Below are 15,956 nucleotides of genomic sequence, written 5' to 3'. Positions count from 1 at the left end.
GTTATAGATCAATGTGTTCCCAAATATAGCCGAAATACAAGAAACAAATTTCCTCCCTGGTTTAACTTAAACATAATTAAATCTATTAAGCGTAAATATAAACTACTCAAAAGGTATAAAAGATTCAATGATGTTGCAGCATTTAATGAGTTTAAAGACTTGAGGAAACAAGTTAAAACTGATGTTAATGCAGCATACCGGAACTACGTTTTGTCAGCGGAGGCAAACATAAAAAATAATCCTTCCAAATTCTGGGCTTTTATCAACAATAAAACATCAGTATCAAATGTGTCTAGCAATATGCATTATAATAATACTCAGCTCACTAAACCGCAAGAAATAATGAATGCGTTTGCTGATTTCTTTGCTAAATCATATTTGCCATCAACTAATTTTAATGTTAATGATATTGTAACAAACAACTCAGCAGTTTTAAATATCAATAGTTTCAGTGAGACTGAGGTAAGGCGTGCATTGATGCAAATAAAACCTAAATTGACAACTGGTCCTGACAATATTCCAGCATTCTTGTTGCGTGATTGTGCATATGTTCTTGCTCGTCCTTTAGGTGTTTTTATAAATATATGTCTAAAAACGGCTAAAATTCCTGATATATGGAAATTATCTAAGATCTGTCCTATCTATAAAATGGGTGATAAGTCCAATATTATGAATTTCAGACCTATATCAATTATTTCTAATTTTTGCAAAGTTTTTGAAATTCTTCTACACAATCGGTTATATCATCATGTCAGCAGAACGTTGACTAAACATCAGGATGGGTTTATGAAAGGCCGTGCTACTACCACCAATTTAGTTAATGTTACACAATTCCATCTCCAAAATCTTAGACAAACAGTCTCAGGTCGATGTCGTATATACTGACATGTTGAAGGCATTTGACAGACTTGATCATGGCATGCTGTTGAGGCAATTATTATCGTGTGGTTTGTCGTTAAACTTATTCAACCTGTTGACTTCGTATCTGATGGATAGAAAACAGTATGTCATGTTCAATGGTTTTAAATCTACTGAATACGTAGCTTCATCTGGAGTGCCTCAGGGAAGCAACTTGGGCCCTTTATTGTTTAATATTTTTATAAATGATATTGTTAGTATATTAGATGTGCAATGCCTTCTTTAAGCAGATGACCTGAAAATTTATTGTGAGATCCAATCTGAGGCTGACTGTTTGGTTATATAATAACTTAAAATGTGTTGTAGAATGGTGCAGTTTAAATCATCTTGAGATCAATGTCGTAAAATGTAATGTAATGTCCTATTCCCTCAAAAAAGACCTAATCAGTTATGATTACAGGGTAAACGATATCGTCATTCAGAGACCAGAAACTGTATCTGATTTAGGTGTAATATTTGACAAGCGTCTATCCTTCAATGTGCATATAGATAACATAGTTGCCAAGTCTAATCGTATGTATGGTTTTATAGCTCGATATAGTAGGGACTTTGCTAATCCTGGAACATTAAAAATCCTATATTACGCGTATGTAAGGACAAAGTTAGAGTATGCCTCTGTAGTATGGAATTCGTATTATCAGACACAATCTGTCAAGATGGAAGTTGTTCAAAGACGTTTCCTGAAACTGTTGTCTTTCAAATCTGATGGCATCTACCCTGAGATTGATATACCTCATGACTTTTTGCTTCAGAGACACTGTTTTAAAAGTTTAAATGTTCGTAGGCAATGCTATTCAATTATTTTCTTGTTTAAACTATTGAACAATGAAACTGATGATTCTAACATTTTGCAAAAGTTAGGGTTAAACATTCCGAGGTTCTCGTTAAGCTCTGTTGCTACGTTCCATCTTCCTGTCCCTCGAACTAATGTTTTGAGCAAGTCTCCGTTATTTCAGTATTGTACTAAATACAATTTAATAAGTAGCCAGCTTGATATATTTAATACAACCATTGCCGGTATTAAAAAAGTGTTTTTAGGTTAGTTCTTGTTTGTGTGCTATTTTATTTGCTGTGATTTAGTGTATTTTCATTGTTACCTCATCCTGTCATTAGTGTAAACTGTTGGATGTTGTAATTTTTAAAATAAAAATAAAAAATAAAAATTGCTTTGAAAACCTGTTTGAAATCTGAAATTCAGAAAATCCATTCCATTAAGGAACTCACAGAATTATTGCTGAAAAAATTCAATGCCTTGCCTTCAATTTTCCGGAGACAATAACAGCATGTTTCCTAATTTTGACCCTTCCAGTTACAACAGCAACAGCTGAAAGAAGCTTTTCTAAGATTAAATTGATTAAAAATCATCTTAGAACTTCTATGGGACAAGACTGACCATCAGACTTATCAGTACTGTCCATAGAAACAGAAAATCTTAATAATTTAAAATCGTGATCAGCTATGAATAAATAAGTTTGCAGAAAAAAGGCAAGAAAAGTGGCTATTTACAAATAGTATTTGATTAACTTGGATCCTAGGACTCCTAGGAACATTGTTTTCAAGTATCATAGTACATACCTATGTACCTATTTCTATAGTAGTTTCTTATAGATTTAAATATACAGTACAATCTCACTAATCCGGCACCATTAAAAACATAAGAGTGCCGGAGTACTGGAAAATTCGGATTAATGGAAAATGTATATGTAAACAGTATAAAATTAAAAAAACTTTACTTTTAATTGTTTATTAACAAAGAGATTGATACATAGATACATACATATTACATTTGTGTATGCATATATATGTATATTGTAATGTTTTTGTTTCTGTAAAATAATCTTTCAACTAAACTATAACTGTATAAACTGTATTCTTCAAGAATAGTAAACAAACGCGGAAAAAATAACGCCGGATTACTGGACGTGTCGCTGTAGTGAAGTGCCGGATTATAGAGATTATACTGTACTTATTTTGTTTATGCGAGTGCTATTGTTTATTTTGTAAAAAACATTACCCTCCTTTTGGGCAAGAAGAGTTCAATTTCTGTAGATAAATATTAGTTACTTATATTAACTTATAAAAATAAAAACAATCTCAAAATCTCTTCATGAGATACAAATGTGCAGAAAAAATATGATGAATCATGGTATATTTATTTGTATCTAAAAATTACCCTTTAAAACTTATTGTTACTTTCTAAATAGATTTATTAAAGAACTATAAAGTCAAATCAACATTCTATAAAAAAAATGGTTACTTACTACGAGCCAATGTCTCTGAGGAGCTGGAGCATTATTACCACCTCTATAAGGAAATCCTAGAGGAGTAAAAATTATTATCAGAAATACTGCAAAAACTATACCTAAAAATGCAAAGAAATACTTAGAATTCCGAAGTAGGGTGATTAAGGCTACCTGAAAAGTAATATAAAGATAGATCATTTTTATTATTGCGATTTTTGTACTTACATATGGAGATATTATTAATATCGTAAAGAAAAGAGTCACAACTCCAATAATGGCATCAGGATTTTTATTGGGCCCTATTCTTCCAGTCAATGGGATAAACAGTGAAAAGGTAATCAACATTTGGTACATTAGTGAAATGCTGGGAATTATCAGACTTATTAAGTATACAAGTTGCCATTTTCGAACTAAAACATAAGTAAATTTTAGTTTAGCTATTGCTAATATTAATAACTTCAATCTCACTGTCTTTTGCAAGATGTATTTGATTTTAAGTACTTAAATATTTTTAGTACATTGTAAGAATTACACATTATTGATATGTTACCAATACAGGTTCAATGATATTTTATGAATAACACGAATTACAATTTGAAAGAATATACTAGTTTATATATAGTTTGCCCTTACCTGTGTGTTGCCACCTGAAGCCATGTATAATAATAAAGCCGAGGGAATTGAAAAAAACTGGTATCAACAGGGCATACACACTACGAATATTGAGGATAGTCCCTATTAACAAAATTATTGTCCATATCAGTCTTATCATGTGAGCCTGGATCTGTGTTCTTATATTTAATGATAAATTCTGAAATACAAAACAGAAATATACCACTAAGATTTATCAAAAATCTACAGCATGTCCATAGCATATGTGCCATAAGAGCAATAGTATAGAGCAAATTAAATAAAGAAGTTATCAAAATCAAAACATACAAATTGAAAGAAATTACAGCAACTGTTAAAACTGTTTGTTTTTAAGTCAAATAATAATTTATCATCACCTTACTTTATGCAGAAATAGGATATCTTTTTGTGATTCTTAATTAAATGTAACTAGTCTATCGACATAATCCCATTTGTCATTTATCAAAATGAAACAAATTAAATTGATTCATTTTCCGTTTTTACTGTTGCCCAAACTGTGCTTCCTCTAAAAATTGTTTTCGGCATTTGAGATGTTAAACTGTTGTCGGTTAATCAGAAAGAGATTGTCAGTAATAGTAAGTGGCGGCCTTAACCATTGCGAGGCTCCGGGCAGCAGATCTTTACGAGGCCCTTGTTCTTTGTGAAATGTACGTAAATCAAATGTAGATATTTCTGATAATTTAAAAGAAATGCAAAAGTTATAAATTTTGGGTCTTCAAATATTATATTAAAAGATTTTTAAAAGTTAACAAAAAATATAAAGACAACAAATTTTTAAAAACAATAATAAGGTACAAGATTCAAACATATTTTTCAATTATATTTTACAATCATTACAAAAAATATTATTATCCACTGATAAATTAATTGATTTTGATATCGATCATTTAATAAATCTAAATGAAAAATTTTATTTAGATTTATTTAGATTTATTTAGACTATTACTACTTATTAAGTATTAATGTATTTACTATGAATTAACCAACTTTATTTTATTGTCATATATCTCTATAACTAATAGCTAAGGTAAGATAAAGTTTTAAATATAAACTTTTTTTACTCGGGTTGTTGCGTGAGGCCCCGGGTGATTGCCCTGCTCGTCACCCCCTAAGGCCACCACTGGTTATTAGTTGTTTATAGCAGTATTGTTGGTGAACAGTTTTTTATGCAGTATTATGTTTACATTATCTTTACCCTACGTAAATATCAGGACATGTTAACTGGTTGGGAAGCAACACACAACCCTTATGAATGGAAAATAAAGTAATGATAATGCCAAATCATTGTTTTTTCTGCAGATTACCTCATGATTTATAAGAAACAATAAACAACCAGAAAATCCTACAGCTGGTACCACATATAGCCCCAAAACAATCCAAGGATTTGCATACCAACTCATTGTACTATTTGCCAAATCTAATAAGTATGCTATAGATAATACAGCTGCTCCAGCTATTACCCAACTTCCTAAAATCGATGCAAATGTTATACCTAAATATTTAAAAGTACCTTTGGTTAAACCTGAAAAAAAAATAATAAACATTTTCATTGACATTAACTATGTCCACTAATAACTTACTCAGTTTAAAATCCATAATACTGTAGAAAAACACTGACAATGATATAATAACAGTTATCGAGTTAAGTATAGCTGCTACTAATGTTGTATATGATACCATGAACAGTCCCAATATGTCAAAATATACAATTTTTCCATATGTTGGAACTGGATCTGATACCTCAGGGGCATTTGCAAGATTCTGCACTAGTGACAATGCATTGTCACCTACATGTTGATAAGATCCAAGAGGGATATTCTTGAAATCATCAAATTTAGTATGGTACCTGTAACCATTTTTATAGAACGCCATATCTACACCTACAATTATGGTAGTTTATTATAATCTACCAAATGGTGAAAATAAAACTAGTTTTTTTTTTTTTCATCACTTGGATTTCAATAAATAACCTTGTGTTGTTACTTAATAATTAAACCCATATTAGTAGACAAAATATGGCAAAAATCTCTAACAAAAGGGTTTAGTAAAACTACATATTTTCAACTCAAATACTGATCATATTTCCAAAACTACAAGAATATGAACGATATTTAATTATAATAAGAAATTTTGTTGATGTATAGAAATGTTTGTCTGATATTATATTGAACACAATGTGAAAATAGTTATGAGACTTTAGCTAGTAAACTTTGTAGTTTAGAAACAATGGTATCATGGAAAACTAGGCAGCCTGTACAAAGCTTGTCTTTATACACATTAACACAAGTAAAAAACAAACATATTTATATTTTTAATATATTTTTTTAATTTTTTTACCAAATAGGTCTTAAGAATACATATCCTTGGAAACTTATATTCCTCAAAATGAAAATCCTAAGCCTTCCACAATTTATTAATTTTTTTTTATTAAACATTTTTCTACATCCTCTGGTCTGGTTTAGTCTACAATATTTTTCTCCAATTATTAAATGATGAATTAGCAATAGCTGTTTTACATTGACAATTTATTGATCAATTAATTCATGAAGTCGCTTCATCAAGAAATTGGACAAGTGTAATGCACCAAATCTGCTGTCAAATAACTTCATGAATTTATTCATCAAGTTCTTGACGAATTAGAGCATGTTCTAATTTTCGTCAATTTCTTCATGAAGTTCGGAAGTACCAACCCAACAGATTTCCACCCTCAGATCAGTAATGAAGTTATGTTATTGGAATATGTGAATATTTGTGTGGCATCGTACTAGTTTTGCATTGTTTTTACTGATTTGTTACTTACAAACACTAATATTTATATAATATGTGTCAAAACAGTACCGCTGTTGTATCACTACAATTATGAGTGGAAAGGAGACATTTTTGAAATTTATTTGCTTCTTTGATTTGTTGGTAGAACTGATGCGTCAAAAAACTTGACAAAGTCTGTAGCAGTGTAAAACCACATTGTTTACCAATAAATTCGTGAATTAATTCATGAAGAACTTCGTCAATTTATTCATCTATAAATTGTCAATGTAAAACAGCTATTAGAAGTGTAAATCATTGGTACACATATCTGTGGATCCATGTGAAAAAAAACTGTAGAAATCCGTAATATGAATTACAAAATCTGTAAAAATTAAACTCTAAATTCTTGGACATTATTCATTTTGCTTCTTCTTAAGTTAACAAACATGTTTAATTTTTATTGTGGAATCAGCCGATCATGACCGTTCAAGATTGTCTACGAGTAAGAACAGATTTGTTAACTGTTCTTGCATGCTGTTCGTCTTTACTCCTTACTGAGGTTTTCGAACTATGTCTAGGACATTCACAATCACCGAAATGAATTAAGAACATAGACATTCATAGATTTATGTACCTGAAGTTCCGAACGTTCGTTTGAACGAAAATGAAAACCCGTAATATCACGTTTAATCGTACTTAAAATGATTTTACCAACTAAATTCTGACTTCTGTAAACGAAAACAATGCTCCCCCGTCATCGGAAGCCACCCCCCATATTATCCACCCTTAAAACTTAGTTACATGTATTTTAGAAAATTAGCCCCGTACCACCCTATATTTGACATAGGTTGTTAACATTACTTTTATACTGATTTTTAAGAAACATTCGGACCTCTTGTCACTATCGGAAGACACCCTGTCAACAACCCTTAAAACTGTCATTACTTATATCTCCAATCAAGCTTAAAAAGCCACGTTAAATTTGATTTAAAAAGTTTACGTTTCATTTATATTCATTTACAAAACCTATTGCCGCCCTTTGTTGCCACCGGAAACTACCCTATCACTATGAACTACCCTTGGAAAGGTCAAGTACTCTATTCCAAATATCAAGCCTGCTATCACATTAAATCTGTCTTAAAATTTTACGATAACATCTATATTGATTTATAAATACTATTACTGCCCTTCGTTGCCATCAGAACCCACCCCGTCAACTACCCTTAAACAGGTAATATCTTATATCCCCTGTATAAGGCTGAAAGCCATAATAAATTTCAAGTAAATTGATAAAATTATATTTGTATTGACTTTCAACAACTATTAATACCAATTGTTGCCACCGGAATCCACCCCATCAACAACCCTTAAATCAGTTGTTTATTATTTCCCCGTTATCAAGCTTAAAGCCATAATAGATTTTAAGTAAATTGTTAAAATTATATTTATATTGACTTATGACAACTATTAATACCCTTTGTTGCCACTGGAATCCACCCCATCAACAACCCTTAAATCAGTTGTTTATTACTTCCCCGTTATCAAGTTTAAAGCCATAATAGATTTTAAGTAAATTGTTAAAATTATATTTATATTGACTTATAACAACTATCGATACACTTTGTTGCCACCGGAATCCACCCCGTCAGCAACCCTTAAATCAGCTGTTTATTATTTCCCCGGTATCAAGCTTAAAGCCATAATGGATTTTAAGTAAATTGTTAAAATTATATTTATATTGACTTATAACAATTATTGATACACTTTGTTGCCACCAGAATCCACCCCGTCAACAACCCTTAAATCGGGTGTTTATTATTTCCCCGGTATCAAGCTTAAAGCCATAATGGATTTTAAGTATATTGTTAAAATTATATTTATGTTGACTTATAACAACTATTGATACTCTTTGCTACCACCGGAATTCACCCCGTCAACTACCCCTACATCAGTTGTGTATTACGTACACAATATCAAGCTTAAAGCCATAACAGATTTTAAGTGAATTGTTAACTTATACTGCCTTATAATAACTATACAACATATATAATGCACAGTTGATTTAAGGGTGGTTGATAGGATGGATTCCGGTGGCAACAAAGGGTATTAACAGTTGTCATAAGTCAATATAAATATTATTTTAAAAATTTACTTAAAATCTATTATGGCTTTAAGCTTGATAACGGGGAAATAATAAACAACTGAGTTAAGGGTTGTTGATGGGGTGGATTCCGGTGGCAACAAAGGGTATCAACACTTGTCATAAGTCAATATAAATATAATTTTAACAATTTACTTAAAATCTATTATGGTTTTAAGCTTGATATTGGGGAAATAATAAACAACTGGTTTAAGGGTTGGTAACGGGGTGGACTCCGGTGGCAACAAAGTATATTAATAGTTGTTATAAGTCAATATAAATATAATTTTAACAAATTACTTAAAATCCATTATGGCTTTTTGTTTGATATCGGAGATATAAGACACAACTGATTTAAGGGTTGTTGATGGGGTGGATTCCGGTAGCAACAAAGGGTATTAATTGTTGTTATAAGTCAATATAAATATAATTTTAACAATTTACTTAAAATCGATTATGGCTTTTAGCTTGATATCGGGGAAATAATAAACAACTGATTTAAGTGTTGTTAATGGGGTGGATTCCGGTGGCAACAAAGTATATTAATAGTTGTTATAAGTCAATATAAATATAATTTTAACAATTTACTTAAAATCCATTATGGCTTTTTGCTTGATATCGGGGAAATAATAAACAACTGATTTAAGGGTTGTTGACGGGGTGGATTCCGGTGGCAACAAAGTATATTAATAGTTGTCATAAGTCAATATAGATATAATTTTATCAATTTACTTAAAATCTATTATGGCTTTAAGCTTGATAACGGGGAAATAATAAACAACTGAATTAAGGGTTGTTGATGGGGTGGATTCCGGTGGCAACAAAGGGTATTCACACTTGTCATAAGTCAATATAAATATAATTTTAACAATTTACTTAAAATCTATTATGGTTTTAAGCTTGATATCGGGGAAATAATAAACAACTGGTTTAAGGGTTGGTAACGGGGTGGACTCCGGTGGCAACAAAGTGTATTAAAAGTTGTTATAAGTCAATATAAATATAATTTTAACAATTTACTTAAAATCCATTATGGCTTTTAGCTTGATAACGGAGATATAAGACACAACTGATTTAAGGGTTGTTGACGGGGTGGATTCCGGTAGCAACAAAGGGTATTAATAGTTGTTATAAGTCAATATAAATATAATTTTAACAATTTACTTAAAATCCATTGTGGCTTTAAGCGTAATACCGAAGATACAATACACAACTGATATAAGGGTTGTTGACGGGGTGGATTCCGGTGGCAACAAAGGGTATTAATAGTTGTCATAAGTCAATATAAATATAATTTTAACAATTTACTTAAAATCCATTATGGCTTTTAGCTTGACATCAAGGAAATAATAAACTATCTGAATTAAGGGTTGTTGATGGGGTGGATTCCGGTGGCAACAAAGGGTATTAACACTTGTCATAAGTCAATATAAATATAATTTTAACGGTTTACTAAAAATTTATTATGGCTTTCAGCCTTATACAGGGGATATAAGATATTATCAGTTTAAGGGTAGTTGACGGGGTGGGTTCTGATGTCAACGAAGGGCAGAAATAGTATTTATAAATAAATAGAGATGTTATCTTAAAATTTTAGGGCAGATATAATGTGATAGTAGGCTTGATATTTGGAATAGAATACTTGACCTTTCCAAGTGTAGTTCATAGTGACAGGGTAGTTTCCGGTGGCAACAAAGGGCGGCAATAGTTTTTGTAAATGGCTATAAATGAAACGTAAACTTTTTAAATCAAATTTAACGTGGCTTTTTAAGCTTGATTGGAGATATAAGTTATGACGGTTTTAAGGGTTGTTGACAGGATGTCTTCTAATAGTGACAAAAGATCCGAATGTTTTTTAAAAATCAATATAAAAGTAATGTCAACAACCTATGTCAAATATAGGGTGGTACGGGGCTAATTTTCTAAAATACATGTAACGAAGTTTTAAGGGTGGTTAATATGGGGGGTGACTTCCGATGATGGGGAAGTGTTGTTTTCGTCTACAAAAGCCAAAATTTAGGTGGTAAAATCATTTTAAGTACGATTAAACGTGATATTACGAGTTTTCATTTTCGTTCAAACGAACGTTCGGAACTTCAGGTACATATAGATTTATCGTATTTAGTGGAAAATCTGATCATGTCAGAAATTTGTGCTGATAAAAAATAAAATACTAACTGAAAAAAAAAAAATTATTTATAGAATTTCGTAAAGGAGCATTTGGAGAGGTGTAGGATAACATCAAGATTAACATTAAATTTTGGAAATAAAAGAAATACTAACACAATTTTTCAAAAATTGGCACCTAAAAGATATTATAGGAGGCTTAAGATTTCCGATTGTGAAATAGTTATAAAACCCAAATATGTACGTTTCTAGGATATTTAATGAAAAATGTACACTTCATTTGTTCTTTACTTATCATGTTTTTGAACATCTAACACTTCATAGGAAAGGTTTCACATATACTGCTTGTTAAATTTTCATAAGCTTTTTGTGACTTGCATGTTAATATTGTTTAAAATTTAAAAAGCTGTTACTTTTCGCATAACTTTGAGTCAATGACTAAACATTTAACTTACCTACAAGTCCCCCGAAATCTCTAAAAATGCGAAAATCTGTATCAGATGGAATTACACCACTCTGAAATAGTTCTTCTCCAGCTGCCTGACCATATGGATGTGGCACCTTGTAGTAATATTTCATTATCCATGGAGTTTCTGGCCCAGACTGAAATAATATTATCTTTCCGCCTGCCCCACAAGCCTCCAAATTAACAACTACCTTGCATTCTTCTGCCCATTTGTGTTTTGTTATAAATCCATGGGCAGCTTGCAATGGAGTTTCTTCTGCTCCATTAAAGAGAAATATTATATTATGTGTAGGACGCTCTGGTGATCTAGATAATTTACGAAATATTTCTAGCATTGTAACAACGTTGATCCCATCATCGCTTCCTCCTAAAAATTGTATGTTTTGTAAGAAATCCTAGATTTGCACAAAGTGCACATAATTTTTAATGTAAAAACAGATTTTCGACACATTTTTTAATTTTCGAGATATACTTAACCAAAAATTTTAGTTTTTTAGTGACTTGTGGCGACTACAGTTGGACTTTTTCTAAAAATTGATACATGCTTTATATTATACAGATCTTCAGTTAGAATGAATTTCCATAACAGGGCAGGCCCGGACTGGGCTAATACGCCTTTTCCCATAGGCACCTACATTTTTAAAAAAATCCGATAAACTGATCACATCTTACTTAATTATACGCAGTTATTTAATGTATAATTTTCGATTGCTTACATCTTAAATCAGTGTCATCTAGCTGCTGAATTAGGCATATATTATTTTTTTCCAAACACTTAAGATCAATATATCTTGTGTATTTATTCACTAGTTTTTTGAAAAGTCTAGAAGTTGAACTAAAGTTGTAGATATATACAATTTTTCTTGAGAAAGAAATCTCAGAAAACATGAAGATAAAATTCATATTAGCTACTATAAGTCTGTTTCTAGGTTGTTTATTTTTAAGTATTGAAATATAAAAAAGTTCATATGAAACAATAAATGTAAAAAAAAATTTCAAAAAATTAACATTCAAAAACAAAAATTAAGATTAAGCCTTAAAATGAAATAACTATTGCGCCACGGTGCTTCGCACTGCGATTCATTCATAGCGTTTTGCTAATCTTAAAGAAATTGAAAATTCAGTCGGAATTCTATACCCATTTCTTATTAATTTTTCGAGATCAGGTGGATCGATTTAGATAAAATTTTGCACACGGTTTCTACTTATTAGTTACCTATTATTTCTAAAAGATTTTCTCAATAAAACAATTTTAATTAGGTCTTCAATAAATGCAATGAAGATCTAAGTTGGACATGCATAAATAAAACTGCAAAATTTGGTTAAAACCATACACATTTGTTTTTGAGACATCGCATGAAAAGAATGCAAAAAGTACGTGAGTATAAACGATACAATTATATGCAGAAATAAATAATTGCACGTAATAACCCTAATGTAATTTTTATAAAGTTTTTTTTAAATCGTTAAATGGTTTCAAGAAAGAATAGTATTGTCAAATCAGTTAGCAGCGGTTTGTTATTTATTGACAACAGTAAACAACAATTAATATTTTATTTTTATTCAATAATTTATTTGTAACAAAACATTTTAATTTTACTTGCAGTGATCAAAATAAGGCTTGAAAAATATATTGTACGACGAGGAGGTAAGGTTGCCCTTAAAAATTGCGCCCTCAAACAGTCAAGGTTTGCGCCTTTGTTGTGAAGCCAGTCCGGCCCTGGATCAGGGTGTAACCTAAGTACATTAAAATATTTAAGTAGGGTATTCCCGAGTATATTCTAAGAAAAAAAAATTATATAAACTTTTGTCCAGAAATGCTTCGTTTCTGAGATACAGGGTGTTGAAATTAAAATTTTATTTGCGATTTTCTTAACTTCTACGAAAATGTTTTGCAAAATTTGTGTAACTGGGGGTTTTTTGAGGTGAGAAATCATAATTTGATATTAATTTTTGTGCAGCACTTAGGGGGTGCTATGAACGCTATCTTTATTAATTTTAATTTGTCATAACTTTTATGACAGAAAACTTTCACTATGATTTTTTATGAAGAAACCATATTCCTACACCTTTTTTAAGTAAAATAGTACAGTTCCTTAATAACGTTAGAAGCCACCGTTTTCGAGAAATTTGCAAATTTCTGTAAAAATGCAATTTGCTGAGTCCCTTATAGCCATTTTACATTGACAATTTATTGATGAATAAATTGACGAAGTTCTTCATGAATTAAGTCACGAATTTATTGGTAAACAGAGTGGTTTTACATTGCTACAGACTTTATCAAGTCGCATGACGCATGAATCAGTTCTACCAACGAATCAAAGAAGCAAATAAATTTCAAAAATGTCACCTTTCCACTCATAATTGTAGTGATACAACATCGGTACCGTTTTGACACATATTATATAAATGTTAGTGTTTGTAAGTAACAAATCAGTAAAAACAATGCAAAACTAGTACGACACCACACAATTATTAAACATATTACAATAACATAACCTCATTACTGATCTGAGGGTGGAAAGCTATTAGGTTGGTACTTCCGAACTTCACGAAGAAATTGACGAAACTTAGAACATGCTCTAATTTGTCAAGAACTTGATGAATAAATTGATGAAGTTATTTGACAGCAGATTTGGTGCATTACACTTGTCCAATTTCTTGATGAAGCGACATTATGAATTAATTGATCAATAAATTCTCAATGTAAAATAGCTATTAGGTGTTAAATGAAGTTGTTGAGAATTTTATTTATTATTAATTTATTTTATTTTCCTGGTATTTTCCAACGGGTACGGGATTCTTTGGCGAGAAGCTTGTAATAAAGACGGAGGTTGCCACTTTCAGCAGCTGTTGTAATAATGATTCTGTTTAATTTTAATTTCAACACCCTATATCTCAGAAACAAAGCATTTCCGGACAAAGGTTTATATAAACTTTTTTTCTTAGAATTAACTGAGGATTGCCCCACTTAAATATTTTAACGTACTTAGGTTACACTTTGTATAACAGTCGATAAGTCACTGGAGTTTACATGAAAAATTGTATTAGCATATGTGTCAACAAATAAAAAAAAGTGTAACTGTAGCCACTACTGGGATTATAAAATATAAATAATATTCTATATTTAACGATAATTGAAATAGCTTAACGTCACAAATGGGAACACTGAACAAATATGTACTTATTATTGGTTTATCTTTATAGCATAATAAGTATTTTATAAAACTCATTAAAGTAATCTATAACAGTACTGAATGACAACAAAAAAAAATTATATAGGTAATTACAATAGAAAATTATATATGTATACCAAAATCAATAACAAAAATAACATATCTGAATTGTGATGAATAGGTAGGTTTATGATATAATTAAAATAGGTACTTACCAGGACTCGTTGGTACCGAATCAAAATGTGAATTAATAAGAATACTGTTAGTTGCATTATTTTTACCATGCAACTTTACAACCACATTCTGCACATTCGCATATGAATTTACTAGCAATAATCCTAAATTGTAGGATCCACTAACAACTTGCAAGTCCAGCTCAATATATTGATGATGATTGGCCTGTTGTATAATAACATTTATTTCTCCTTTAAGAAATTCTACAGCTAACACTTCATTCTCATAGCCACCAGTAATGCGTGGCCCAATATTTGTCAATACTTGGAGATCATGAATAGCTCTCTCAGCTATAAAGGCGTCTGGATATATTTTCTGCAGAATAAATAAGTCATTTATAAACGAGTATTTTAAAGTTATATATTTACCTCATCAGCAACAGTTAGTGGAGTTGGAAGTGTATTATCAATTAAAAATATAGACCCATATAGTAGTAAAAGAAATATTAGTATGCCAATTCCTATATAAAATGGAACACTATATATACTATTTCTTCTGGATCTTGTGTCTTCACTCAACTCATCATCAAAATTATCCTCAGTTGCCCCTAACTCATACCTGTTACGCATTTTAAAAACAGAAAAAAAACTACTGGGAACTTCAACAAAACAATTTAAATCGGCACATCAATCCCTTTAATACAACGGTCCAAACTAAATATAGATTATATTTCGCAGCATAACGTAAATAAAAAAAAAACTTAAATCTCTCACTATACTGCAATAAACTATACACTCATGCAATGGTCCAATCCAAGAACATTCAACTTGATACTTGATGAATATTATTGGTTTTGTTTTTTATAGGTTAATAAATATAAATAATCAACCACGGCTTCGTTTTGGTTCGCACCGTTCGCAAATGTTTTGTGGTTTGTACCTCAGACTAATAAATAAAGGGGACGCCTTTATTTACATTCGATAGTGTTGACATAATGTGTATTTACAAACATTGGTACTTGTGACGTCCTTGACCGCCGCGCCATTATTCTATGGCTAGAAATTGGCCTCAATGATTTGGGATCGAGGGGGATTATCCCTCTTTATCCTGCCTCATCTCGTGTAGGCCTGGACAGCCTTCGTAGGTGGGCCCCATCCGTCGTCTACCCCGACCGCAAATGCGGCCGGTGTAGGCGCTTTGTGGGACCTCCTTTTGTCCTGGCTGGGCCCCGCCGGCTAGGGCCCTTTCTTCTGGCGCTCTTCTTGCTTCGCCGGCTCGTCTGTGTAAACCCCGGGGGTAGTGTCATGTTTATG

General features: G+C 31.3%; 1 protein-coding gene across 1 annotated transcript in view; it reads right to left on the bottom strand.

The window, feature by feature from the left end:
• Positions 1-15,541, bottom strand: part of LOC108912631 (endoplasmic reticulum metallopeptidase 1) — a 24,980-nt gene extending 9,439 nt beyond the window's left edge. The window contains exons 1-8 of the mRNA XM_018717925.1: positions 15,072-15,541; positions 14,685-15,018; positions 11,283-11,660; positions 5,393-5,692; positions 5,117-5,334; positions 3,795-3,972; positions 3,387-3,571; positions 3,180-3,332 (exon numbers count right to left, since the gene is read on the bottom strand). Of these exons, the coding sequence (XP_018573441.1) occupies positions 3,180-3,332; positions 3,387-3,571; positions 3,795-3,972; positions 5,117-5,334; positions 5,393-5,692; positions 11,283-11,660; positions 14,685-15,018; positions 15,072-15,272 (1,947 nt within the window). The 5' untranslated portion in view covers positions 15,273-15,541. The remainder of the gene's footprint in view (positions 1-3,179; positions 3,333-3,386; positions 3,572-3,794; positions 3,973-5,116; positions 5,335-5,392; positions 5,693-11,282; positions 11,661-14,684; positions 15,019-15,071) is intronic.
• Positions 15,542-15,956: the final 415 nt, after the last annotated feature.

The sequence above is a fragment of the Anoplophora glabripennis genome, unplaced genomic scaffold (genome assembly GCF_000390285.2).
Source record: "Anoplophora glabripennis isolate ALB-LARVAE unplaced genomic scaffold, Agla_2.0 scaffold650, whole genome shotgun sequence".
Lineage (NCBI taxonomy): Eukaryota > Metazoa > Arthropoda > Insecta > Coleoptera > Cerambycidae > Anoplophora > Anoplophora glabripennis.
This window is presented reverse-complemented; position numbering and strand designations above follow the sequence as displayed.